The 26,275-nt window shown below is 52.3% G+C and overlaps 1 protein-coding gene across 9 annotated transcripts in view; it reads left to right on the top strand.

The window, feature by feature from the left end:
- The window catches only part of DENND2B (DENN domain containing 2B), a 140,706-nt gene that overhangs the window by 108,395 nt on the left and 6,036 nt on the right, over nucleotides 1–26,275 (top strand). For all 9 annotated transcript variants that reach the window (XR_012497503.1, XM_074335958.1, XM_019728545.2 and 6 more), the window contains 11 exons: nucleotides 2,636–2,772; nucleotides 10,011–10,162; nucleotides 11,717–11,932; nucleotides 12,854–12,950; nucleotides 13,557–13,601; nucleotides 14,625–14,809; nucleotides 15,762–15,871; nucleotides 16,087–16,156; nucleotides 18,916–18,993; nucleotides 19,577–19,717; nucleotides 23,434–23,582. Coding sequence is in view for 8 of the 9 variants with exons in the window: in XM_074335958.1 (XP_074192059.1) it covers nucleotides 2,636–2,772; nucleotides 10,011–10,162; nucleotides 11,717–11,932; nucleotides 12,854–12,950; nucleotides 13,557–13,601; nucleotides 14,625–14,809; nucleotides 15,762–15,871; nucleotides 16,087–16,156; nucleotides 18,916–18,993; nucleotides 19,577–19,717; nucleotides 23,434–23,582 (1,380 nt within the window). In the remaining variant the exon portion in view is untranslated. The remainder of the gene's footprint in view (nucleotides 1–2,635; nucleotides 2,773–10,010; nucleotides 10,163–11,716; nucleotides 11,933–12,853; nucleotides 12,951–13,556; nucleotides 13,602–14,624; nucleotides 14,810–15,761; nucleotides 15,872–16,086; nucleotides 16,157–18,915; nucleotides 18,994–19,576; nucleotides 19,718–23,433; nucleotides 23,583–26,275) is intronic.

Here is a 26,275-nt window from a genome sequence, read left to right as displayed (position 1 = left end):
GCTCCCTTTGGGACGCCTGTCTTCCTACCCCTAAGCCTTTCTCTTCTAACCCAAAGTCAGGTGGGCGTTCGGGTTTGTTTCACTTCTGGGATTCTTCAGTCTGACCCCACTCTTCCAGCTTCATCCAGCACATCCCATCTCATACAAAAACTTTCCTGCCATGTACAGACAGGAAGATATCATAAAGGTTCAGAGCCATGAGCCACAACAGCCCTTAGCGAAGGGTAATCCCTTGTTTTGTCCCACCCCAACAAGGTCGCTGGCTCTTTAAGTTTTTAACAGCCTACCGAGAATGTTTGCTTTGTCTCTATTCATCCATTTCTATAAACACCTATCTAGAGCCTGCTGTACACCAGGTCTTGTGTTGCTCAAGAGGAGAAAAGGGCAAATAAGACATGGTTCTTCCATTCAAGGAGTTCGTGGTCTGGTGGAGGAGATTGATGCACAAATAAATCATAGATGCTGTGCTACGTGCCCCAGTCCATGTCAGTGCAGGCCCTGCAGAGACCCAGAGGGAGCAGAGGCGTTTAAATTAGACTGCGGAGTGAGGGAAGCCTTCTCATGGAGTTGCTGAGCTAAATTTAGAACAGCAGAAAGCAGCTGGGTGAAAGGGGGGGATGGGGCGACAGTGCATCAGCCTGAAGATTTTACACATACTCCCACACACATTACATTTTTATAGAATATGTACACACACATATGCCATATATGGTGGACTCACTTCCTGTAAGAATTAACTTAGCTAATTTCAATCTGTGATGTTGGGGAAAAAAAGAGAAACGGTTCAAAAAGTACAGGTTGTTTTGTTTGCCTCTCCACACAGTGAGTGTATTCCCCTGAGGAGCATGAGATGGTAAGTTTGTATGTGTTGTGCCAGGTATGATTGTTATATTTAATGTACTTGGTAATTTAAAAAAAAAGACAAGCCAAATATTTCTTCTGGTATTGGACCAAAGGAAAAGAAATCTGTTACGAAATCTGAGGGAGAAACTGACTAGATCAGTCTTAATGAAAGACAGTATGCTGATCTTCGACATGGTACCTCCCTAAGGGATTTTCAAGGATCATTTGGCTGAACATAATTTGTGTCTTATGTGCTGACTTGAGAACTACCTGCGTAAGATGTTGGCTCCACTATATATACATCAGTGAAAGCTTGGTCTCGGACCAGTAGAGGTCTGAGGGCCTACATTCCAGAACCGTTGTGCTCAGTCATTGGCTATTTAACTGGTTGAGATGTCTAGGCTAGAGTCAGGGATTTGGGAGTCATCATGGTAGGTATGGTGATGGCCATCAATATTGGACCCCCAGAAAGTGCAGTGAGCAAAAGAGTCCTGACAACAGAACTGTGAGAGACCCTGGCATTTGAAAGGCAAGTGGAAAAGGAGATCTCTCACAAGAGCCTGAAAAGTAATTGCCAGAGAGGCCATTGAGAACCAAGAGAAACTGCGTCATAGAGGCAAAAGGAGGCGGGTGCCAGTGTAGAATATTCGGTTTTGTCAAGTGCTACAGAGTAGCCAGGCAAGCTGAGAACAAGACGTGGCCTTTAGAACACTTAATCCTTGACCCACACCCCAGGACTCTTAGCAGGAGTTGCTCATTAAATAAGGTTTCGTCGGCTGAAAGATCTAATGGTACCCAAAAGAAGAGGGAGGTGTTAATGGGTGAGAGGAGGGATCTGTCCCTGCCTTTCTTTCTCTCCTTCTCTGGTAGCCTCTCAGACCTGCCTCAGAGAGGGAGAGGACACAGCTGGGTCAAGTCTTAGGTGAGGGAAGTGCCTCCATGATGAAGGACAGTTGTAGAGAGTGCTGTGGGCTCAGGATATCTGAGGAGCTAACAAACTGTGCTTTTGAAATTCTACAGTAGAGGGGAAGGGTATCTGGGGGATGGAAAGGAGCCAGTGACAAACGGAAGGGAAGCTGGAGCTTAGAAGTAGCTGTTGGCTGCAAATCACCCTCCTAGTTCCCCCTCAGAAGTGGTGTGATTTGTTCTGAAGACAGCCCCTCCTGTTTCTACAAACCACTCACTACGAACTGTTTCTCTGACCCCCAAACAACCCTGGGCATCACCCTCCAGTGCTGAGCCCTTGCTGCCTGCTCCATGCAGGAGCCCGTGCCCGGATGCAGCCATGCTGTGCTGTGAGGCTCTGAAGGCAGATCTGGCACTCAGTTCCTGTGGCAAGGGCAGGTACTTCTCAAGGAGGATATTCTCAAGGCTCAGAGGCCCAGTCAAAAGCTCAGACCCTGGAGTCAGACAGCCCGGGCGAGTCCTGCCTCTGTCACGTCATCCCCTTGAGCCTGTCTCCTTATTGGTAAAAAATGGCACAGTACCTAGCAGCGGCCTTATGAAGACTCATGAAATAACACACCTCAGCACTTGACACAGCATCTGGCACTCAGCACCCTTTCCAGCGGTGGTGGTTGTTATTGGTATTATTTGCAGTCACCCAGGCTGGGGCCTTGCACATCATCTAGTTCTTTACTTGGGGTGGTAAATTTGGATCCAACTTGTGCTTTGCTCAGTAACTGGTCTTGTGAGGAGGACCTCTCAGCTTTGCTCTTGCCCATGGCCGTTCCCCAAGAAGGCCCCAGGAATCTGGTTCCGCTGGAATGACTCATGCTCTTGTCATCCACAGAAAATCCTTTGAGTTTGAGGATGCATCCAGTCTCCAGTCCCTGTACCCCTCTTCTCCCACTGAGAATGGTACTGAGAGCCAACCCAAGTTTGGATCCAAAAGCACTTTAGAAGAGAATGCCTATGAAGATATTGTGGGTAAGCAGTGGCCAAGGTGGTGGGCTGGGTTGTCTCTGGGCTACGGAAGAACAGGAATAGGAGGAACGCGCCCAGGTTCCAGTTCATTCACCGTGGGCAACCACGGCCCAGCTTCTGGAACTTCTCAAGGAAATGGGCATCAGGGAGCAGCTTAGCAAAGACTGAGCAGCTAAGAGATTAAAACCTGGCTTTGAATGAACTGAAACCGAAAGGGCTCTGGGACCACAAAAGGTGGAAAACCACATCCTTCCCTTTCTTTTATTTTCAGAAGGCTTTGGAGTCCAATGAGTGCCCTTCCTTAGCTGTGTGTCCTTAGGCAACTCAACATTCCTGAGGCCTCTGTTTTCTCAATTGATGATGTTATGATAACAAAAACAACAACAACAATAATAATAATACTTCATAGGATTATTGTTAGGATTAAATGAGGTAAAATGCACATCAGAGTATCTAGCCCAGTACCTAGTTTCTTGATATGTATCTCCCTTATTCTTCCCTTAAAGTAATTGGTGTTAAGAACTGTGAAAGCATCTGAGATTTTACTCTGCTTGCAAGTTAATGAGTTTAGCCTGCCCCAGTGTCACAGATGCTGGCAGGAGACACAAGAATCCTGGATCACAGGAAAGGGACTTTATCACTCGTGGCACAACAAGCAGCATGAGTGTATTGTTCTCATGGGTTTCCCTGCCTCCCCCCTCCCATGGGGCAGTGAGGAGGAGGTCCAGGTAGAGACTGCACTCAGCTTAGGAAACCCCCATCTTTTTAAGGGGCTGCCAACAAACCTGCCCAGGAGAAGACATTACCCTTCTTGCTCTGTCAGGAAACACATGTGCCCCTGCCCTGGAGGGAGATGCTAGTTCTATCTTCCAAGGCTGTTTGCTATATAAACATCTTTGGAAAGATAGTCTGGAACCATTAATTCCTCTTGCTCAGAAAATCAGAAATGTAAGATACCGTGGAGAATTGTCCTCCAACAACTGGGAGAACTTGGTGTTGGCAAACTTGTGTTTGAGGGTCAATGAAACACCAATACTAGGTTGGGTTGGGTTTCTTTTTGGCTTTCATTTTAATTCTGGCCTCATTCCCTAGTGGGGGCTTCAATTCTGCTCACGTGAAATGTGTGTCCGAGTGTGGGGTGGCTGAAGAAAGAGAAGCAGTGTGCTTGTTCGCTTGTCCACTCCCTCTCAGCCTTATCTCTGTTAGGCCTTGAGACTGAGAACAAAATTTTAGTTAACACGTTAGAGAAGAGTGTCCTAGTGGAGAGCCCCCTAGGTTCCCCTAAGACTGTGGAATCTTAGGAAGAGAATCATTGATTCCCTCATTTGATCTGAGCCATCAGGTTCATAGTTTGCTCCTTAGAACTTGCTGGGCCAGCATCTCTGAGGCGACAGCACGGTGCTCAGATCCACACAGGCACTGCTTTCCCGGGAATGGAGTGTACAGTCTGCAGCCATCCAAAATTAGGTCATAACAGGAAGATGTGGGAGGGAGATTCCCTAGAACAGCAAAAGGGCTTGAGGAGGGAGGCCTGTTCCCTGACCACTGGGAACAAGCTTTGTACGCATAGGTCACCCAAAGTCGAGGTCAAGAGCTGTGGGGATCGGAGAGAGGCACAACCCCATCTCCCTCCCACCCTGTTGCAAGTACGTTCCTACTTCCTCTAGTTGAAAGGAGTTGTAATGTCGTTACTGCCCAGGGCCCTTGGGAGCACCCGGGTGGCTGCTGCAGTGGGCAGAGGAGGCACTGCCAACACTGCGGGCATCACTGTTCTCGCTTCTCTGAGAAGCTTCGGCAGCCCTTCTGTGCTGCCCAGGAACTTCAGGTGGGGGAATATTCTCGTATCAACTGAACTGCAGTAAGAGAAAGGGAGGCTTCAACCATTTGAACTGCCCAGAGTTCCATGAGTCCAGGGTCTGTTTGGGGTTGTTTGAGGGCAGTGTCTGGTGGTGGGGGACACCAGAATTTTGGAGCTACTGTCCCGAGCAACAGAACTGTTCTCTAGGACTTCTTAGGTCAGGTTAGAGAGAGAGGAAGAGGGAGGCAAATGTACCTGCGCCTCAGCCTCCTCCCTCAGGAGAGGGGACTTTCTGCCATTGTGGGATGTTGCATGAGGAGGCGAGAAAATACAGGAGCAGCTGGATGCTTCTTGCATGGATGAGCTTGAGCCAGGGGTCGGGCTGGGACGGGGTGAGGTCGGACTTGGGGCATGTTCCTTCGCTGCTCACAAGATTCTGGAATCTTTGGTGCCTTGTGTAGAGAAGCAGGGGAGGAGTACATGGGACAGTGTAGCAGGGAGGGCAGGGGAGTGACCCAGGACCTGGGTTTTGCTTTGGGGTGGGTTTCCTTAGTTAGTTTGGTGTCCTGGGCATGTTTTCCTTCTTTGTGTCTGGATTTCTAGACCTGACTGTGGAGGCTAGAGGGAAATACAAGGGAGAATATCTCTTTCTCTTTGATTCTGGTTGGTTCATCCCTTTCTCCATCCCTGGAGACAGGCTCAAGAATTTGGACCCTCCCCCAGAGGCTTGGGGGGTGGGGGCTTGTTGCTGAACTCTGAATGTCAGTTTTACTTTTTGCCTCAGATTGACCAGTGCCGGACTTCCCAGGAGCCTCTCCGTTCTTGGCCCAGCCTGTGTTCTGTGAGGGTATGGGCATTTCCGGTTCCTTTTGGATGACCTGCCTCTTGCAGAGGGAAAGACAGAGCTCTATTTGGGATGTGTGATAATTAGGGGGATTGGTGGGGGCGTGGAGAGGAGAGGGGGTTAGACAACACTCTTGCCAAGTCTCCATCTTGGGGACCGACCGATTGGACTGGAGTCCTGGTCTGTTAGAGGTTGGGGGCCAGAGACCAACGTGTCTTCTCTCTGAGCAGTGGGCTTGAACGAGGGGCCTTGGGAGTTTGCTGGCCCTGTACCCTGGGGAACTGGGGGGGGATTCTCCAAAGCAGGCTGAGGTTTATCCTGCTAATTTGCAATAGAGGGGTTCAAAAACAAAACGACTGCCTTGGGGTGCTTCCTGGGGCTGTTAATTCTTGCCTGTCCAATTTGACATCTGCCCCTGGAAGATGCTGCTATTCTACAAAGCCTTGTAATCGTTTGCATTCTGAGCCTGACCCTTAAAAACATACATCCAAGGAAGCAGCTTGATAGGGAGTTGTGTGGAGTGGCCTCGGCGCCTGACCCAGGAGTCCGGACTGCATTCCTCCAGAGATTCCCACTCCTGTCAGCTAGCTCGGGCTGAGGGACAGTTTCCAGGAACTTGAGTGGGACAGGAGCTGGGGACAGGGCCAATCAGCCTGACTGCAAAGCTTTTTGAGCCTCTGCTCTCTCTGCCTTCTTCTCTTGTTTGTGCCCAGGCTGGGAAGCAGCAAGGAGCAGCGGGCACCTCACAGCATAGAGGCTGCAGCCCAGGGAGTGGTGCCCGGACAGTTGGGAAATGGTGTCCAGGCTTGGAGGCTCCTTAGAACTCCCGATCTGATGTGCTGTGCATTGGGGACGGGGTGGGGGGTGGGGGCGGTCTTTATCCTGACGCTGTCTCTGCTGTGTGTGTGTGGGTAAGAGGGGGCTGGGGTGAGGTGGAGAGGCTGAGAACCTGGGGAAAAGGCTAATTGGAACCTGGAAGGGGATGGGGAAGGAAGCTGCAGACCCAGGGCCCTAGCCGTGGGTGTGGTCCAGGAAACTTAGGATTCTTTTTGGAGAAATCCTTAGTGTCTATGCGCTAGCACACACTCACACACACACCCCTTCCCGAACTGGTTCTTCCAGTTGGGTGTGTGTTGGGGGGAGGGGGCGTGTTGGCACATGTGGTTAATGACCAAAGGAGCTGTGGGGAGGGGCGGGGGCAGGGTCGGGAGGGGCTGGGTTCTCCCTTCAAGAGAATCCGTGTGATAAGTTTGGGCTGTGACAAGCCCCTTTAAAAGAGTGCAGAGCAGAAATTCTTTGCCATGCCCTTGTCCCTTATCTCATCAGCAAAGCTGGGAAGGGTTGAGACCTCTGGCTTCCCCAGCTGAGCATCATGAGATGAGATGGGGTTGCTTAGGACCAGGCCTCCAGGGAAGAGGGCCTACCTCTTCTCCCTCTCCCAGGGCCACGTGGGCTGCCCTCAGGGAAGCTGTGTGGGCAGATGTGTACATCAAAGTCTTGTGGTCTGCCAGGCTTTCTGTCTCCCATCCGTGCCCCTCCTAAATCTTCACCATGTTTCTCCAGCCTTGCTGTAGCTCTGCTCCCCCGGAGGAAGTCCTGAGCCCTGTTTCCCAGACCTCCTCCTTGCCCAGCGCTAAGCCATTGCTTTGGTATTAAGCTGATCTCAGCAGGTTCCGTGGAGTGGTTCCAGGACTCGGGGCCTGCGTAGCCTCTGCACTTGCCGAGCCCCTGGGCACCCTTACTACCTGGGGGATAACTGGCAGTGCCTCTGTGAGACAGCTCCAAAGGCGTAGTCAGGAACAGTCTAGGAAGTGGAGAGTAGCAGGTGAACTAGGGCTGTGAAGGGCCCAAGCTGAGGATGGGGAGGAAGGACTTGGGCTGGGGCAGTGGTCATTTCCCAAAGGATTAGTGTCCTGCCATATCAGAGAGGATGTTAAACATTGTTGGAGAAGAAAGAGGCTGGTGTTAGGGCTGGGCAGGCAGGAGGAGCAGGCATTTGAGTTTAGTTTCCAGAGATAAGACTAGTGCTGAGAACCCGGTTGCTCCCAACTGGTCCCTCCCAGGGTATCACTGATGTGCATCTGTTCCTTCCTGGGCCTCAACCTCCTGCGTCTGTGTTTCTCTTTTGGAGACTTGGATTTTGTATCAATATTCAAGACTCTCATTATGGGGAAAGAAAGAAGGGAGGGAGGGGGAAGAATAGAGAAAAACAGGGTTTGATTTGGGACTCGTCATGGTATTCAAACTATTAGGAAATTTAGAAACATCTATCTAAAGCAGTGGTTCTTTTTTTAAAAATTAATTATTCAGTTACAGTTGATATGCAATATTATATCAGTTTCAGGTGTGCAACGTAGTGATTCAACATTTATATACCTTATGAAGTAATCACTCCCATAAGTCTAGTACCCATCTGACAACATACATGATTATTACAATATTATTTACCATATTCCCTATTAAAGCAGTGGTTCTTAATTAAGGGGGAGCAATTCCTTTCTGCCTCCCTCCCTCCCTCCCTCCCTCCCTTCCTTCCTTCTTTTCTCCTTTCTTCCCTCCCTCCCTTTTTCCTTCTCTCCCTCCCTCCCTCCCTACTTCCTTCCTTCCTTCCTTCCTTCCTTCCTTCCTTCCTTCCTTCCTTCCTTCTTTCTTCCCTCCCTCCTTCCTTCCTTCCTTCCTTCTAGCATCCATTCATGCACCCATCCATCCATCTGCTCAGGGGACATTTGACAGTGTCTGGAGACATTTTTGGTTGCTACTGTCCTCTAGTGGATTGAGGCCACGGTTGCTGCTGAACATCCCACCAGTGTACAGGGCAGCCCACCATGACAAGAATTACCCAGCCCAAAATGTCAGTAGTTCGGAGAAAGTCTGATCGAAAGCAGTTGAGACAAGGTCATCCTTGTCTAAAGGAGTTGAGACAAGGTTGGGGGATGATGATAAGGTCTCTGGCTGATCATCTGGCCCAAGGCACTTTGGATTTCACTTTGGAGCTTGGAATAAATGTTCTTCCCGTCTCCATCTGCACAGTGATGCCCTGGTCCTGTTTCCCAGCAGCAGGAAGACCATCCTTTCATTGTCTAATCATTGACCCCCCACCTCACTGCTACAAGATATGTGTTGGAGGGGCGCCAAGAAGCACAGAGTCTGTCCTAACTCCTCCCGAGTGCCCACAGCAGGGTAGGCTGGGGAAAACATGCAGGGATGCCAGGTCTAATATTTGGCTTCTTGAGGCAGGGTTGTTGGGCCAGCTCTGCTTAGTCAGGGCTCTGGAATGGAGACAAGTCATTTTCATATCATGACTGTGTTACAGGAAAACAGCTGCTCAGTGGCTGGGGACTCGGCTGGTGTTGGGAACCACTTGATCCAGTCCCAGATCCTTTTCCCGGGGGCTCAGTGGTCACCCAGGTTCAGTCCTGCTACTGAACAGAGAGGAGATGAGCGGGCCCAGCGCTCAGCATGTTTGCTGCCTCCAGCGAAGCCTGATTCTCCTCACTGGTATCTAGGTCCCACGTCCCACACAGTGGTGGGAATCATGGAGGAGTGGGTAAGGCAAGACACTCACAGTCCCCAGGGCCCTCATCACCGCCGTGCTGCTGCTGCTGCGGGACTGAGGCAGGACGGACCTGGCTCATAATGTTGTGTTTTAGAAAAGTCCAGGCACATGGGCACGTACTGGCGGGAAGGCTTTATGGGAAGGGGCTGCTCATCCAGGGCAGGGTCTATGCTTTGGACTCGGACATTCCCTGGTCCTACCACTACTGTGCCTGCTGCCAGAGATTTGAGAAGCGAGAACTCTTCCCAGCCCTGCCCCTCTGGCCAGACTCCTTTCAAGCCTTTCACACCTCCCTGGGTCACAGCAGGAGAGTTTATTCCAAAAGCGGAGTGAGGACCATTCTTTTTGCTGAGCTCAGCAGTAGAGGAAATAGAGTGACACAGTGGTAAGAGCCGCTCATTGAGCAAATAATGACGGAGCACTCACTCACTACTTACTAATCACTGCTGCGGGGTTCCCTCTGTGGACCAGGCAGAAGACGCCCTGAAGCGTTGCTGAGCCATGTAATAGGTGAGAGGGAGGTCTGCGAAAGCCCTGCTCCCTGGAGTTCTTTAGAGTTCCTCCATGCCCACGCCCCACAAGTGGGTCCTCAGGGAGCAGTCGGTAAAGGGTAATGGGACAGCCGTGTAACCTCTGAAAGCCTTTTCTACCTTGAACTGTATGTCTCAGGGGGTTTCACAGCGGAGGGGCTGGAGTCAAGGAAGGCTGCCTGGTGTTGGCTTTGTCCTCTGGCTGGGCACAGGCAGGGGTGGCTGAGCCAGTCATGAGCAATGCCTGAATTTATAACGCAGAGGCCAGACAAGGCTGAGCTGAACCGGGGGTGGGGGAGTTCAGCTTCTGCACTTGGAGCCAGGATCTGTTTGCAGCCTCCCACTGCAGACGGGCAGCTGCATGACTCATGAGCTGAAGAGCCAGGCAGAAGCCATTCTCTTTGGTTCACAGGAATTCTGCTGGGGTGTGTGTGTGTGTGTGTGTGTGTGTGTGTGTGTGCATATGTTTCCGTCTTCCTTTCTCCCCCTACTCTAACTTTTCCTCCTCTGCAGGAGATCTGCCCAAGGAAAATCCATATGAGGATGTGGACTTGAAGAGCAGAAGAGCGGGACGAAAATCCCAGCAGCTGTCTGAAAATTCCTTGGACTCTTTGCACAGGATGTGGAGTCCTCAGGACAGGAAGTACAACAACCCACCCACTCAGGTAACAGCAGCACCTACTTGTGCCTGTAGGGTCAGCACGAGGGCCACAGTGGGGGCCTGTTCTACCAAGGCGTGGGCCAGCTTCTGCTCGGCCTTTTTCCCTCACTAGTGCTGGCAAAGGAGGTGACCTCAGGAAAGAGCGCTGCACTCCGGCACTTCCGCCTTGTTGAAACCCTTGTGGACAATCGAGACATGCTCTGAGGGGCATCCTGTCCTATCATCTTCCTTTCAGTACGAGAGCTCTGAGCTGCCAAACTAAAGCAGGAGCTCCTGCAGTCTGCTGTCTTATTATTCCTCCTCTGTGGGAAACAGGAAGACAGGGCCCTGGTTGGAGTCTTGGTATTCTGCAGCGCTGGCAGAAATGATCTCAGTACTAGCATTTGGGAGCCAGGCATAGGCCCAAAAACCGGATCTGAGAGCTGGCCAGGTGTGCACGAGACCTGGAGCCACTCGTGTTGGAGGGGGGAAGGATGAATCTCTGGGGAATGGACTGACAGAAGATGGAATGAGAAGACAGGTGAAAGGTCAAAGGAGGCCCTTCCACTGCTGTCCTTGTCCAGGGTCGAAAGGAAGCAGAAGAATTGAGATGCTTTCTGGATCTACCCACGCTACTCTGACTCTCTATGCAAATGGAGGGGCCCAGATATTTTATAACATTGGCTAGAGAATATAAAAATTATTTCCTCTGGCTTTGGAATGGTATGATTGTGTTTATAAAAGATTTACTTTTCTAATGTGCTCTGTTCGTACAGGCTTCCATGGACTATGTATTGCCAGACTGATTGGGTGGGAAGAGGAAATGGGGGGACAGGGAGGAAGGAGGACTTGCTGAAGAGTGATGAGAGGAAATGCCAGCTCTAGACAATGGGTGGGTTGCATGCTGAGTTTGCAGAGGGTGCTGCTTTCCTAGCAGTGAGCTGGGTCTGCTGAGAGACAGGTGGTCTGTGCTATAAGATGTCAGTCTGGATGGAGGGAGGCAGGAAGTAGATCAGGGCTGGGGATGGAGGCAGGCCAGAGCTGTGTGGGGAGGGAGCCAGCTGGCTATGAGGCCTTCCTTGCTGGGCTTTGGTGGTCAGAGCCCGAAACCCTTCTGTGCCCCCTGGAAGACGTGAGCAGGACCAGGCTGGCATGTAGATTATGGCCTCTGCTAGTGAAGCCTTTTAGGACTGGATCGGGCTGAGACGGGAAGACTGGCTCCATCAGCCAGGCTTAGTAATGAGCAAAGTCTAAGCCTTGTCCCAAAGCTCAGGAGGAGTTCCCAGAATTCCCAGTTGGCCTTCTCTTTCCACTCAGAGTCTAGTTTTCTTAGCCTCTGCATTCTTTATTCTGGCAGAAGTAGTTAAACTTCCTTTGTGGAAGATTAGTATCTAATCTAACCCTGACCTACTGATTAGCAGCTGAGGTCTTGAAAGAGGAAACCCTGGTGGATGGAAATTCCAGGTTTCGGGGAGCCAGGGATGCCCCCTGTGGCTGCTCTGTCCAGGCCCTAGCAGACAGATGCCGGCCAAGGCTTCAGTGGTGATTTCCTCTCCCATGTGCTCTTCCCCCATGCCAGCTCTCCCTGAAACCCGGCAGCCAGTCCCTGCGCAGTGGGAACTGGTCGGAAAGGAAGAGCCACCGGCTGCCACGATTACCCAAGAGGCACAGCCATGACGACATGCTGCTGCTGGCTCAGCTGAGTCTGCCGTCCTCACCCTCCAGCCTCAACGAGGACAGCCTCAGCACCACGAGTGAGCTGCTCTCGAGCCGCCGGGCCCGCCGCATTCCCAAGGTAGGCTTCCCAGATGGGTCTGGGCCACTGGGCAGGCAGGCGGGCGGCTCTTCTCTCCTTCCTTCCTTCCTTCCCTCATCTGGGGCTGCTTCCTCACTTCTTCTTGAGCATATCCTGGGTCCACGCACTGGCCTTTCCTTTTCATCTGGCCAATTATTCCCTTTTCTTATCAATAAAGATGCATTAAGTGATAAATGGTAGGCAGATGTTACGAGAACAAGCCAGCCTCTGCACCCAGGGAACATTCCATGCCTCTGGGTGGGTGGAAACCTGTCCTCAGGAGGCTCCACATTAATGGCTGGGGGGGGGGGGGGTGTTGAGGTCTCTGCGCACACATAAACATTTCCAGGCTTTGAAAGACCTCGGACTCAAACGTGGGTCTCCCTTTCTATAACTCTCAGAATTGAGAGTTTTCAGCAGTGATTTGCACACATAGGCAGCCAGACCCAAATCCTCAGCCCAAAGCAGCAGGATTTAGGCAACTGGTATTTTTAGCCTGCAAACAATGCTTGGGTATAATGGGAATTGAGCTTCTTCCTGTCGGGGCTCCAGGTTGTAGTCCAGAGGGGAAAGACTTGAATCCCTGTTCCTGTTATTGCATCTGAGGAGCTCTTTGTCTCAGTTGCTTCAGTGACTCTTGGGACCCAGGAGCTCCCATCCTGTCCCGTTTGATCACAGTTCCTTCCTCTGGGGAACTAAGTTTAATGGGGCAGAAGACCACTTGGGGGGTTAGGTAGATGGAGAGCTACCAGGCAGCTCTTGGAGTCAGTGCAGCAGGGAGACCAGTAGTGGGCCGGGTGGGGGTGGGGGGCAGAAAGCTTGGACCAATAAGGGAACACACGGCCTGTGCTAATCAACCTTCTCGGAAGTAGGAATAGCTGGTGTTTAGGTTATCTCATCCTTCCGGCTTTTCTCACCCAGCTTGTCCAAAGAATTAACTCCATCTACAATGCCAAGAGAGGAAAGAAGAGGTTAAAAAAGCTGTCCATGTCCAGCATTGAGACAGCGTCACTGAGAGGTAGGCCTTGATGGCTGAACTGGTTCACGGGTCTGGGGCTCTTGGGCATTAGGAATGGGGAGAGGCATGGACTAGCCTCAGTTTATCTTTCTGTGGGCCTTCTAGGCAGGTAGAGCCCTGCCAAGAAGTGGCCACATAAGAAGGGAGGACCAAAGAGGGAAGAAAGTCCTGGGATGCGCTGGTTCAGGCCTTGGGCTGTGAGGCCCTGAGTAGGGAGGTGGGTGTGGGAATCTGCTTCTGGCAAAAGGAAAGTTCAGACTCACTGAGCGCTGTGGTCTGGTTCCCATTTCAAATCTTGGTCTCCTGGAGGCAGGGCCCTTGTGTTTCAGGCCCGTAGGCCTCTCTGCTGGCTCAGCCTCCAACTGGGGCCCTCAGCTTCCCCCAGATCTGGACCAGATGGATGGTGGTTTGTATATAGATGAGCACCTGCAGTTTGAGCTCTGAGGGACCCTGGCCTCAGGCCACTCAGCACCTGGCCATGGGCCCCTAGGAGCCCAGACTAGGTACAGCTTCATCCCTTGTGAGAGGAGTTGGGAGGGGGACACAGAAAACTTTTGCTGTGGGCAGTGGTTCAGCAAGCATGCACTCCTGCTGTTACTTTTCCAGATGAGAATAGTGAGAGCGAGAGCGACTCTGACGACAGGTTCAAAGGTGAGGCATGGAACCCTTTCCCAGCCCTGGCTGTAGGGGATCAGCCTTCCCTTCCTTTGCATCTCTGCATGGATAGTTCCCATGTCCCAAATTGGCCTGGTTTGCAGGGGCAACAGGCCAGCAGGATACCAGGCCAGCAGAGCAAGGAGCTGTAGGGGAGTGTGTCCCTGTGGTCCTGCAAGCTCAGCCCTGGGAGGTTAACTTCGGACCTTTTGCCTCAGTCGTAGGCTAGTGACCTTGCCATACTTTCCCAAGCCGTTGCCCATGAGAATTGGTGCCAGATTTGCCTGGTAAATGTTGTGAATCTGGAGCGTCAGAGATGGCTTCAGAAGATTACAAATATCTCTTCTGGTTATAAGAAATGTGTCATAGTTTGAGGAAACTAGTCCTTAGAGGTCGTGAGGCCACTCATCTCCCCTATCCCTGGAGTGGAGGACTGCCACCTCCCTGAAAAGGCTCTGGGACCTTCACATTCCAGGGGCCTGGACAAATCTCGTTCTTTCTCTACTGGGAAGCCCTGCCTAGACCTTCCTGGATGATTTAAGTAGGTGGGAGCTAGCTCCCTGTTTCTCTCCTCTGCTGGCCCCAGGCAAGTGGACTTTTGGCCTGGGAACAGGGACAAAGTGTTCAAGTCCAAGGACTAGGGGCCCAAGGATGAAGCTTTCTTGGATGTTCATATCTTCTAGTTCTGTTGACGCAGGGGCAGGGGCAGGGGTGGGTGGGTGCCCGTGATACATCCCTGGGTTTGCCTGGCGTGGGCAGTCCTATTGGCCCAGCTCAGCCTCCAGAAGCTCCAAGAGGCCGGACCAGTAGTTCCCTCTGTCAGGGTGGAGCCTTTGTGCGGATGTAGACACCTTGCCCCGCTGCTTCTCGCCCAGACCTACCTGGGTAAGGGTGTCAGATTAGGCTCATGCACTTAGGGTTGATCCACAGAGACCCAGCCCTGAGATTGGTGTGGAGGGGGCTGCTGAGGGGTCTGTGAGGCTAAGCCCGCTTGTCCTCTGATGTGTGACCTGCCCCCAGCCCACACGCAACGTCTAGTCCACATCCAGTCGATGCTGAAGCGAGCGCCCAGTTACCGAACACTGGAGCTGGAGCTGCTCGAGTGGCAGGAGCGGGAGCTTTTCGAGTACTTTGTGGTGGTATCCCTCAAGAAGAAGCCGTCCCGAAATACCTACCTCCCTGAAGTCTCCTACCAGTTTCCCAAGGTGAGGCCATCTCCCCTCCCCTCCCGGCCCCCACCGCAGAGGGAAGAGAGGGCTCGGGGTTGTGGGTTTGGGCCAGTGCTTATGCTGAGGATGAAGGCAGACAGAGCACCACCCAGGGTCCTTAAAATAAAATCCAAATTGTTTACCAGGACCACGAGGGTCCCCAGCTACTTCTCCTGCTTACACACGCACTCTCTCTCACTACTTTATTGAGATATAATTCAGGTACTGTATAATTTACCTATTTAAATGTCCAATTCAATGATTTTTAGTGCATTCACAGAGTTGTACAATCAATCTCAGAACATTTTCATTGCCCCAGAAAGAAACCCTGTGCCCAGAAGCAGTCACTCCTCATCCCCCCCGTCTCATCTCTCACCACTCCTTCCCTGCTCGTCACCTCCACCCCGGCCTCCATTCTCTTCCTTTAATGCTCACACCTTTCTCTCTGCCACTGCTTCTGCCTGGCGTGTTCTTTCTCCAGCTCTTCACATGGCTGCTGGCTCTTTCTCATTCTTCATTCTCTGCTCAAGTAGCACCTCTCCCAGGAGATCGCTCCAGGTACCCTAAGGTCGCCCCTCCCCCTGCCCAGTTCTCTCTGTCACATCACCCTACTTATTTCATGTGTAACACCCTCTGAAATTGGTGTCAGACCAGACTGTGCAGGAACAAGGACCTTGTCCACTTTGTTTCCATTGGTAGCCCCAGCACATGGCGCAGTGCCAGCTGCCACGTGGAAAGTGCTCATTTGGCATGTGTTGAATGAATAAATGGTGACTCAAACCACCCCAGACCCCTCTGTGAGAACTGGGAGTGGGGACAGGGCCTGCTGAGAAGCGTGCCGTTGGTAGGATGCCATCTCGGGCTCTGAGGGGAGGAGACGCCTCTCAGCACCCCCACCACCCCAGGTTCCATGCTTTCCTTTGTCTCCCCACATTCCTGTTGCCTGCAGCTGGACCGACCCACCAAGCAGATGCGGGAGGCAGAGGAGCGGCTCAAGGCCATTCCCCAGTTTTGCTTCCCCGACGCCAAGGACTGGCTCCCCGTGTCAGAGTACAGCAGGTGAGGCCCGGCCGCCCCGACCAGAGGGTGGAAGGGGGCAAGGCCTCTGTACCCCCACAGCGGTGAGCAACTGAATGGGGCCCACCCTAGTCCCACCTCCTCTCCTACAGCAACCCGGCCCTTCACCCCCTCCCGGGGATGACAGTCACTCTTCTTGGGGGCTGTCTCCTGGGTCCTCTGATGCTTCCCTGATGCCAGACTTCTCCCTGTTCCAGCGAGACTTTTTCTTTCATGCTGACTGGGGAGGATGGCAGCAGACGCTTTGGCTACTGTAGGCGCTTACTGGTGAGTAGGGCTGTTCAGTCCTCAGGGACTGGGCCCCCATGTTTCTATGTTTGTGTTCCCTTCAACTTCAGCTTATATAAAATCCTGTGTTCTGCTCCCTTGTACGCTCCCTGAGGCCACCCCAACACACATACACACACACACACACACGCACACGCAGACACGCACACTCCCAGATGAGGCACTACTGGGATGGCAGGACTCAGAGTGGCCTCTCTGACTGGGCCCTGGGATCTAAGATAATCTGTAATAAGGGGAGAGAGTGGATTGCCTTCTACTGGGCCATCATATGTTTTTAGCTCGCCTATACTTTTCTTATCATTCATTTGCCTCAGGTTTCTGAGCTCTGATTGCCAGTCCTGGATTGCAGGACCATCTCACCCAGCACTGTGTGTGTGCATCAGATGGAGGTGGAGGACAGCTTTCCTCACCTCCGTACCTGGCCAGGCTGATGTGGGGAGGTGTCCTGTCTGTGGTCTGGTAGGGCTGGAGACTGAGCAGGAACGGAGCAGCTCTTTCTATGGGATTCTGGGAGAGACGCCTTGAACTCAGGGGAAAGGGAAGGTTTTGAAAATATTAGCCAGTCCTTCCCCATCTCCTTCCCATTATTCCTGGGAAATAGATCAAGGTAGCAGTAGAGAGAGTCCTGTGGCACTCCATCCTGGAGCTTACTAGGGATGCTGCTGGCTTGGGCTGTCGAGTGTGTGTCAGGGTTCCTAGGCCTTAGTGGGAGAAGACCTCAGGAGATGCCAGTTTAGGGGCAGGGGAGGGGGCTCCTTGACAAGCGTAATGTATAGCAGGGACCCCATTTGAAGGATTTGGGGCCATGCATGCATTCATTCATTCAGAAACACGTGTCATACGCCTATTGAGGGTCAACAACATGCTAAAGGCACATAAAGATGAGACATGAATCTTACCCTCAAGGAACTTGAGAGAGTCAAGCAGAGGAGGTAGGACTTTCAATGTAGAAAGGAAGGCAAAGGGAATAAATTATTACTTAGGACCTATTATGTTCCAGGCTAGATGCTTTAAGTATGTCATTTTCTTTAATCCTCATAATAGCCTATGAGATAACATTGTGTCCATTCTATAGATTAAGAAACTGAGACTCAGAGTGGAATGATTTGCCCAAGGTCACACAGCCAGTGAGGGACAGGCCAGGATTGACTCCCAAGTCCATTTAACACCAAGTCTGGTACTCTTGGATCACCCCAAAGGGTGGTCTGGGGAGAAGTGATATATGGGTCCAGATTGCCCAGTGAGTGAGGCTAAGGGAATGGGGAGCAGTGCAGATGCAGTGGGGGCCAGGCAGAGGCCGACATGCCCCAGGTTCACCTGGGCCTGGAGGGGAGCATTCCGAAGGCTCCCTTTGCAGGAGCAGAGATGGAGCAGAGCTGCTCCTTTGCAACGGGCCTGCCGCCCCCAGGGAAGAGCATGTTTGTCCTGGCGTGCTCAGAGAGGGCCTGGGCTGGGTCCCTGCCAAGGGGGCTGGCACTAGCTCGGCATTCCTGCAGATTGGACACAATGATTCTAACCCAAATCCCACATACTTGATTTAATCACTTGGGGCTTTAGGGGAGGCGGGGGAGAGGGAAAGATTGAAGAGTGAGTTTCAGGCCTAATATGGACAAAAACAGATTCTGCCTTCTCTTTAGATCTGTGACGTGTGGCCAGCAGGTTTGGAGACTGAAATAGTCCCATCTGCATTTGCTTAGCTGCCTGCATGAGGGGCCAGCACCTGCTGCTCTCCTCCCACCGCACAAAACCTTGCCAGGCACTCCAGGCCTCTGAGCCAGAGGCAGCCACAGAGCCCTGCCAGCCCCTGGCTAGAGAAGTAGACTCCTGTGGACTCACCTCAGGCTGCATTTGGGGGCTGCTGGCGTGGGGCGCTCTTGGTGCACATCTCCTCCAGCTGCCTACCTTTTAAATCTCTTTTTCTCTTTGTTCTCCTCTACTCTGTAGCATACCTCTATCCTGTGTCTTTGTGTCTCTTTCGTCTTATCAGAAAGCAGCATGCTTTAGAGGTAAGACAGCAGCATGTCAGAGGCCAAAACAGACTCCTGGTCCCAGGACTTCGAGATACAGGACCTTGGGCAATGGTTTAATATTTTTAAACTCAGGATACTCATCTATAAAATGAAGATAATAATGCCAGTCTCATAAGTTTTTTGTAAAGTACCAAGCCCAGGACTCAGATGTGGTAAACATTCAATAAATAGTAGTTTGCTTTTCTTAATCTATTTTCAATGACCCTTCCTAGAAGGGGGTGGGTCAAGGAAGGGAGAAAAGAGCAACGGGGAACAGGATTGTTTTGCGGAATGCCCCCTATGGGGGGCAGAAGACTACATGGCTTGTTGCTAAGAATGTACACAAGTCCCTCTCATTCCCACTGTGTCCTTGGGAGTCTCAGCCTTAGGGATATAAATCCACAAATCGTGCTATGGCCTCTGCTAAACTGCTCTGTCCTTTGCCAGCCCCATCAGTGTCCACCTGGGGGCAGGGGGGAGCTTGTGTGGAGCTTTGCAAGTGTCTGGCACCTTGGGCTGGAAGGCCCACAGAGGCTGAAGCCTGCCCCCCAAGAGTGGCAGCCCCTACTTTGGGACCTTGTTGAGTAGAGGTTTCGAAGAGTCTTGGAGTCTTTCTTCTCCTAGAAGAGCAGTCCCTAGTCCTCAGGTCCCAAGGCAAAGGAGCCCGATATAGTAATTATGCCTTCTCTCTGTGTCTTTGCCTTCCTCCTCCTCCTCGTCCCGGCCCAGCCAAGTGGGAAAGGACCTCGGTTGCCAGAGGTATACTGTGTCATCAGCCGCCTTGGCTGCTTCGGCCTGTTTTCCAAGGTAAGAGGGCTCTGGCTTCCCGCCTTCCTCCTCCCCGCAGCTGACAGCTCCCATGTGAGTATGTGCAGCCAGCTGAGATGAGAAAACCACCTGTGTGTGTGTGAGTGAGTGAGAGGACGAGAGAAAGAGAGAATGCAAGAGCAAGTGTAAGCAAGCTCTCTGACTCCCTCCTGATGCCCAAGCATGGCTCCTCATCTAACCAGCTGGCATGTCCCCAGCTCCTGCACCAGCAGTGTCTGCTAATGTCACAGCCTGGGCCATGGGCAGAGCCAGAGTTACTGGGGACAGAGACCATCCTGGGGAAGCCCAGTGCCCAGGGACCTGACTCTCAAGTGGTATTTGCTTTGGGCAGCTACTCAGCTCTTGGGGTCTGAGGCAAGGACTGGTTAGGAAGCAGAGCAGTCAGTGAGTGCCAAGGGAAGTGGGAAAAGTAGGGTGTGAAGCTCCTGGCAAGATAGCCCTCCTGCTCCCAGCTTTTGTGCCAGGCTGGTCAGATGCCAGGCTGCCCTCTTCTCTGCCCAGGAGTTAAGGAAGGGCAGCGCCCTGACACCCTTCCTCTCTGGGCTGCTGGCGGGGGGCACAGGTCCTAGATGAGGTGGAGCGACGGCGTGGGATCTCCGCTGCGTTGGTCTATCCGTTCATGAGAAGTCTCATGGAGTCGCCCTTCCCTGCTCCAGGGAAGACCATCAAAGTGAAGACGTTCCTGCCAGGGGCTGGCAATGAGGTAGGTTTTCTGCTGCCTCTTCTCGCAGACTATGGACTGGCATTGGAGCAAGGCCTGCCTGGCCAAGTTTGTGGTCTCTGGGAGGTGCAGAGCACGGCCCCTTCCTTGCTCACCATGCTTGTACACCTAACCGATAGGGGCTGAAAAAGTGAATGACGGAACTGCCATTCTCTCTGCCCAACTCTCTGCAACTCCTGGGGGCCTTCCCTGACTTGTTTGTACTAAACTGCACACCGTCTGCCCTCCTTTTATTCGTTTATCAGATAGGTACTGAGTACGTGCGCTCATAGTCAGGGATCGGGTCACACCTTAGGGCCGAGTCGTAAAGTCAGAGGGACACAGCTCTGTCCTCGTGGAGTTCACAGTCTCGTGGGACAGACTGATATGAAAGAAGTCCTTCTACATATAAATAGCGAGTTCCTAAAAGTGCTAAGTGCCAAGTGAAAGCACGGGAGTGAGGGTGTGTGACAGGGATCTGCTTTAGATCAGGGGCAGGGAAAGCCTCCTCTGAGGAGGTGACATTTTACCAGGGACCTAAGATGGGTAGAGTCAACTAAATGAAGTGGGAGGAAGGAGACTGAAAGAGAAGGGTGTGGATGGGAGAAGATTATCCCAGGCAGGGGGAACAGCACATGCGAAGGTAAAATTGGGGGAAATGCATACACTCGTCAAAGAACTGAAACAGGCCAAAATGGTAGGAAGCGAGGTGAGCGGGGTGGGGAGGCAGCAGGGCCAAATCACGATGTGCCTGCTAGGCCAACATAAGGATTTTGAATCTAAAGCAGGGTTATAAGATCTGAGATAGGTTTTTAAAATTTCACTCTGGCTGTTCTGTAGATGATGGATTAGAGTGAAAATAGGCATAGTAGCCAGGCTACTGTTGCAGTCCTGCAGGTAGGGGATGGTAGGAGGCTGGATTAAGGTGCGGGAGAACAGATGAAGAGGGATAGATGGGCTTGAGATGTATTTCAGAATGAGGAGCAATAAGGAAGAAGTGTTAGGGAGATTTTCAGACTAGCTCCCTGCTTTTTGGCTTGAGCATCACGGTAGCTGATAGAATGCCCGAAGCAGGAGCAGGTTTGTAAGGAGGAAGAGGAAGAGTTCGGTTTTGTACGTGTTCTACCTGGGAGACACCCGAGAGGAAGTGTTTAGTAGCAGAGTGTAGTGAGGGAAGAGGACAGAGCCCTGGCCTCGGTCCTTCCAGTCCGAGGGACTCTGTCTAACTGTAGAGGCCCTGCAGTAGAGGAGTAGCGGCCCGAAGAGTGAGAGGATAGGAGGACACCAGGAGAGGAGGGGGCTTGGAAGCCAAGGGGCGGGGGGAACATCTCAAGAAGGAAGGAGTGACCAGATACTGCCAAGAGGTCAGGATGAGGATGGCAAGATGCCTTCAGAAGAGTGGATTTCAGAAGAGTGGGGGGCAAGGGCCCCAGAAGCTTCAGTGGAGTGAGTTGAGAACTGAGTGGGGGTAAGAAAGTGGAAACAGCCTGTCTAGGCATCTTTTCAAGAGGTTTAGCTGTGGAGAGACATAGGCAGGAGGCAGTGGTTGAAAGGAAATGTGGAGCCAGGGGGGTTTGTTGAAGATGGTTGTTTGGTTGCTGGTGGGAATCGCCCTCCAGGAAGAGGTTAAAGAAGGAAGCAGGAGGGAGGGGTATTCAGGCTGTCACTGAGCAGGCACTGGTGCTAGGGGCCAGGCAGGGACTAGCTTTTGTTTGGTTTTAGGCCAGAAGGGCACTTCCTTATGTAATGGCGGGGTAGGGCTGTGGCTTGTAGAGTTTGGATTCTCATGTGCTGGCTTTGGTTTTCTCAAAATAGAAAACAAGATCATCCTCTGAGAGTGAGAGGTAGGTGTTGAGTTCTAGGAGAGGGAAGAAGAAATCAATTAGTTGTTGTAGAGAGTGGGAGAAATACTGGGTTTGCTGGCATTGGCGAATACCATTCCAGGCCTTTCTCTTAGCCTCTTTCTGCCCGCTCTTGTTTGGAGGGACTTCAGTCTTCGTGAGTGGTCTGGGGGTGGGACGGCAGACTCTGTCCTGAGAGCCCAACAGCGAGCCTGGGGTTCTTCAGGTCGTGGCCCCAGCCCCCTCAGCCTCATGTCTCGTCACTGACTTAACTGCTTGCTGTCCCTTGATTCTTTTTCCCTGGAAGATACTTCTTCCTTCTCTCGTGGGGCAACCAAGTTAACACCTTGTGTTTTGAGCTGCTGCCCTGCCCCCTCCCTGCCCCACATGGGGCTGGCACCCTTCCTCAAAGCCCTGTCAGCTGCCTCTGCAGATGTTAATCATCCATTTTCTCATCCATTTTCTCTGTCCCGACACCAGTCTTTTTGTGATCTCCTGAGGGCAGGATGATTGAAAAGAGGCCCAGATCATGGGGAGCCGCCTGGCTGAATTCTCACTCGTGGGGCTGTGTGCTGCAGAGCGGGGCCCCTTGGGCCACACACAGGCTCTCAGGAGGCGGGGACGGGGGGACTTCACTATGACTTCTGGGAAAGACAGCAGGAGTCCAAAGGCCTCTGGCCTAACTGTGATAGAGGATTCTCTTAGCCCACCTTCACTGAACATTTGGGGTACACCCAGCACCGTGCTAGTCACTGGGCCTTTGGGAGTTCACCAGCTGGTGGGAGAGACAGAGTGTAAAGCGATTGTTAGGGCAACTTGTGCCCATTTTGCTGCTTCTCTGGGGCCAGAGATATGAATACTGAGCCTGGAGTTAGAACCTCACTTGCTTAGACCTTGGGGAACAAATGAGATGATGTTGGGGGGAAGCCCCTTGAGGAGAGCTGATACCAGTGGGCTGTAGTTCTGCACGTCCGTGCTGCCTGCATCATATGCTGAGGGACCAAGGGCAAGAGTGGGCAGCCCCAGGGACAGTGCTCTGCTGTGGCCTGCGCATCAGCAGTTCCTCCTGCTCGCGCTGCTGGGTCAGCTGCTACCCTCCACCCTCATAACTGTACCCAGGGAGGTGACTCTGCGCCATGGCACTGACCTTGGGAGTGGCCTAGCAAACCCTTTGGAGGAAGGATTGCTAGGTCTGGCCCTGATAAAGAAAGTCCAGCTTCCTGGCGACTTTGTGGAATAGCCAGCCCTTTCTTGTCCCTGGCACAGGGATTAGAGAGGCTGATAGAGATAGAGGCCAGGATGGCAGGACAAACATCGCCTGTGGAAGGAAACTCTTTCTAGCCGGAAAGGGAGGGGACATGGCAACAAGGACACTAGCATTGTCTTTCCAGAGATGGGTGCGAATAGAGTCCTGGGATACAGAGATGTTGTGCTTCCTTAGGCCTGGGGAGCAGCCATCAGTTGTGGGTTCTGGTCAGCACGGGGGCCGAGATGTTTGCTTGGGGAGATGGGTAAGACGGCAGGGAGGACCTACAGATAAAGCTATGCTGTTCCTTCATCCTTCTTATCTGTAAGCGCAGTCAGCTGTCCTCTTCCCTTTCCTGAGAGCGTGATGGACGGCCCGTCAGATCCTTCCTTTTGGAGCCTCCCCTACATTCACAGACTTAGCCCTCCTGCCCTCAGGTTGGGTGTCTGATGGGGAACAGAGCTGTGGTCTGAGGGGAGGAAGAGATGGGGTCTTATTGCATAGTGGGGTAGTTTCGAGACCCTGGAAAAGAGAGGGTGGGAAGAGAAACCAGCCTCCAGTCACTTTGTGAAGGACCTGGGAGTGGCACCACCTGGCCACCTTGAACCACTTTCCCCATCGCTCCCCTGCAGGTGTTAGAGCTGCGGCGGCCCATGGATTCCCGGCTGGAGCACGTGGACTTTGAGTGCCTTTTTACCTGCCTCAGTGTGCGCCAGTTGATCCGAATCTTTGCCTCACTGCTGCTGGAGCGCCGGGTCATTTTTGTGGCAGATAAGCTCAGGTAGGGCCCAATAGGGCAAGGTGAAGAAGAGGAGGGAGGCATATCCGCTAATTCATCCAACGTGTATTTATGAGCCCTAGTATGTGCCAGCCCCTTGGTGTGTGTCTGTGTTGAAATAAAGATCAAATGGAGAGGGAAAGGTTAGCAAACCCGGGAGGAGAGGATGGTTGAGGGAGCAGCCCTTGGGAGCACACAAGTTGGCAGGATTGAGAGCCCAATGGACGATGTGGCCAGAGGGAAGACGAGGGACACTTCTTTGGCAATATTGTGCAGATGCAAATATATTTAGAGAAAGATAAGAAAGTAAGGAGACTTCTGGTTGATGGCCACATTTCCTCTGGAAGGAGAGGCAAGGCCGTCTCTGTGGGCTGTTGAGTGAGGAGAATGATGAACCTTAGGAAGAGCCACCATGAGCAGAGGGCCAGGGCACTGCCCGGAGGTAGTACAGGGAGCACCGAGCCATCCACTGAGGGGGCCAGGTGAGGCGTCACCTGGAGAAGGCGATTGATTGGAGGGACTCAGGGCCAGGCACTTGGGAATTTGTGGATGAGGTGAGGCATTGGGGGTGCTGGGGAGGCGAGTGCAGGAAGGTTGGCCAGTCAAACTAGGAAAGGGAACAAGATGTCTGGGAACGAGGTGCCAATGAGGCCGGGAGGCTGGTTTAGGAGGAATAAGAAAAGAACTGGGTAGATCACAAATCTCATTCCAACGTATCGGCATATTAGAGGTAGAGGAGTTCCAGATGCCAAGATCTGGTTGTGGCCATTGGAGGGGTGGCAGAAGTGTCACTGGACATAAGGTCACTGGAAGAAGCCAAGCTCTTCTAGGCAGCCAACGTTTTTAACAAAACAGAGTGTCTTAGTCTCTTTGGGCTGCTAACAAAATACTATAGACTGGGTCACTTACAAACAACAGAAATGTATTTCTCACAGTTCTGAAGGCTGGAAGTCCAAGATGAAGGTGCCAGCATGGTCGCATTCTGCTGAGGGCCTGCCTCCTGGTCCATAGCCAGCTCCTTCTCACTGTGTGCTCACGTGTGGAAGGGGCTCGGGCCTGGAGGGTCTCTTTTGTAAGAACACTAACCCCATTTATGAGGGTTCCTTTCATGACCTAAGCACCTTCCAAAGTTCCACCTCCTAATACCATCATGTTTGGGGGTTAGGATTTCAACATATAAATTTGGGGGCACACAAACATTTAGACTATAGCAAAGTGTATATATGGGAGGTGGGACAGGCAGGAAGAGGAAGAGATCTGGGCAACACATTGCCTATTTCTTTTTGTCAATCCACAGGAAGCAGAGTTTCCCTAATGTGGTAGAATTAATTCAGTCATGTAGATATTTATTAAGCTACTTGCTGTGTGCCATACCATACATATGCCACGTGCTGATATGAGGGGCAGAAAAGAAAAATCTTCTGGTTTGTCCCCCGATAAACTCAGGATCCCTAGGGTATTTCTGTCAGTATGTATGAGGGGTCTTGAGGGGAACAGGATAAATGGACTCCCTCATAGGGCAAGAGCCGAGGTCTACCCTCAGCCTAGGAGAAGGAAGAGGAAAAACCGAAGCTGACTTTTTAGAAAATGTCAGGTTTAGAAATGGAAACGTCGCCTCACTTCCTGTCACAGCCTGGTGTTTCTGTATCCCACAGTTCTGTGTACTTCGTGGGGCCACAGCTAGCACTAGCCAGGTCCGGCAGCTCCACACGACCCCTGCCTGCCCTGCCGCCACTCTGCCATCCATGTTCATTGTCCTCCAGCAAACCCCCGCTACCCAGCTGTGAGGCTCTGGGCTGGCCAGACCTTGGTGCCCCTAACAGAGCCAGGACCCTGAGATTGCTTTTCCTGAAGGTTCCATTCCCTCACTTGGGGCAGAGCCTCTCCCCTACCCTCAGCCCAGCTCCAATAGGGCCGTGAATACTGCTATTGTTCCCCGTGGCTACAGCTGCCTCTGAGCACATTCCAGGGCCATTCTGGGAGAAAATGCCCCAGGGCCCTGTTCTTGGCCTGGCTTGGCATTCAAGTTCTGCCAGTCTTGGATCTTAGAGAAGATGTCCTCCCATCTGGGGTCTGCCTCTGACTGGAGACAGGCAGGGTAGGCAGCCCAGGGACGGCACACAGGCCTGGACTGGGCTCAGGGCTCAGGAAGTGCAGCCAGTTCATATTTCATTGCTCACGTTTTAGGTTTTCCGTAAGTCCTTTGTCCCTCTGGCCTCGCTCTGACATCTGTATGTGGGAGTGTGTGAATGTGGCTATGTGTGTATGCACGTGCGCACACACAGGCTCTGCAGGTCAGACCTAGGGGGTGTACAAAGCTGTCTGCCTCTCAGGCCCAAGGGAGGGGACAGTGGAGATTAGTGTGTCCCTTGGCCCTGAGAGAGCGCTTTTCCAGATCTTTTTCAGATGGCTCTCCTTGGGGTATGGGAAGCTGCTGTCCCGGAGGAAGGGTTGTTGGGGGCCAGGATACCTGTGTCTCTCCTTCAAGGCCCAGCAGTATTTCAGGTGTCCATGGGGGTGCAGGGCAGCCAATCAAGGCACTGGCAGACAAAACACTTATGAACATCCAGAGATCCTTCTAGAAGAGGGAGGGGGTTTGTTTCTGTCATGGATTAGACCCATATTCTCTGACTGGTGGGGCATTAGTCATGAAAGGGTGAGAGTCCCTACTAGAGCTGATCAAGTAGAGACCAGGG

This window comes from Rhinolophus sinicus, linkage group LG06 (assembly GCF_036562045.2).
Source record: "Rhinolophus sinicus isolate RSC01 linkage group LG06, ASM3656204v1, whole genome shotgun sequence".
Taxonomy (NCBI): Eukaryota; Metazoa; Chordata; class Mammalia; order Chiroptera; family Rhinolophidae; genus Rhinolophus; species Rhinolophus sinicus.
The sequence above is the reverse complement of the archived record's forward strand: the minus strand, read 5'-3'. Positions and strand labels throughout refer to the sequence as shown.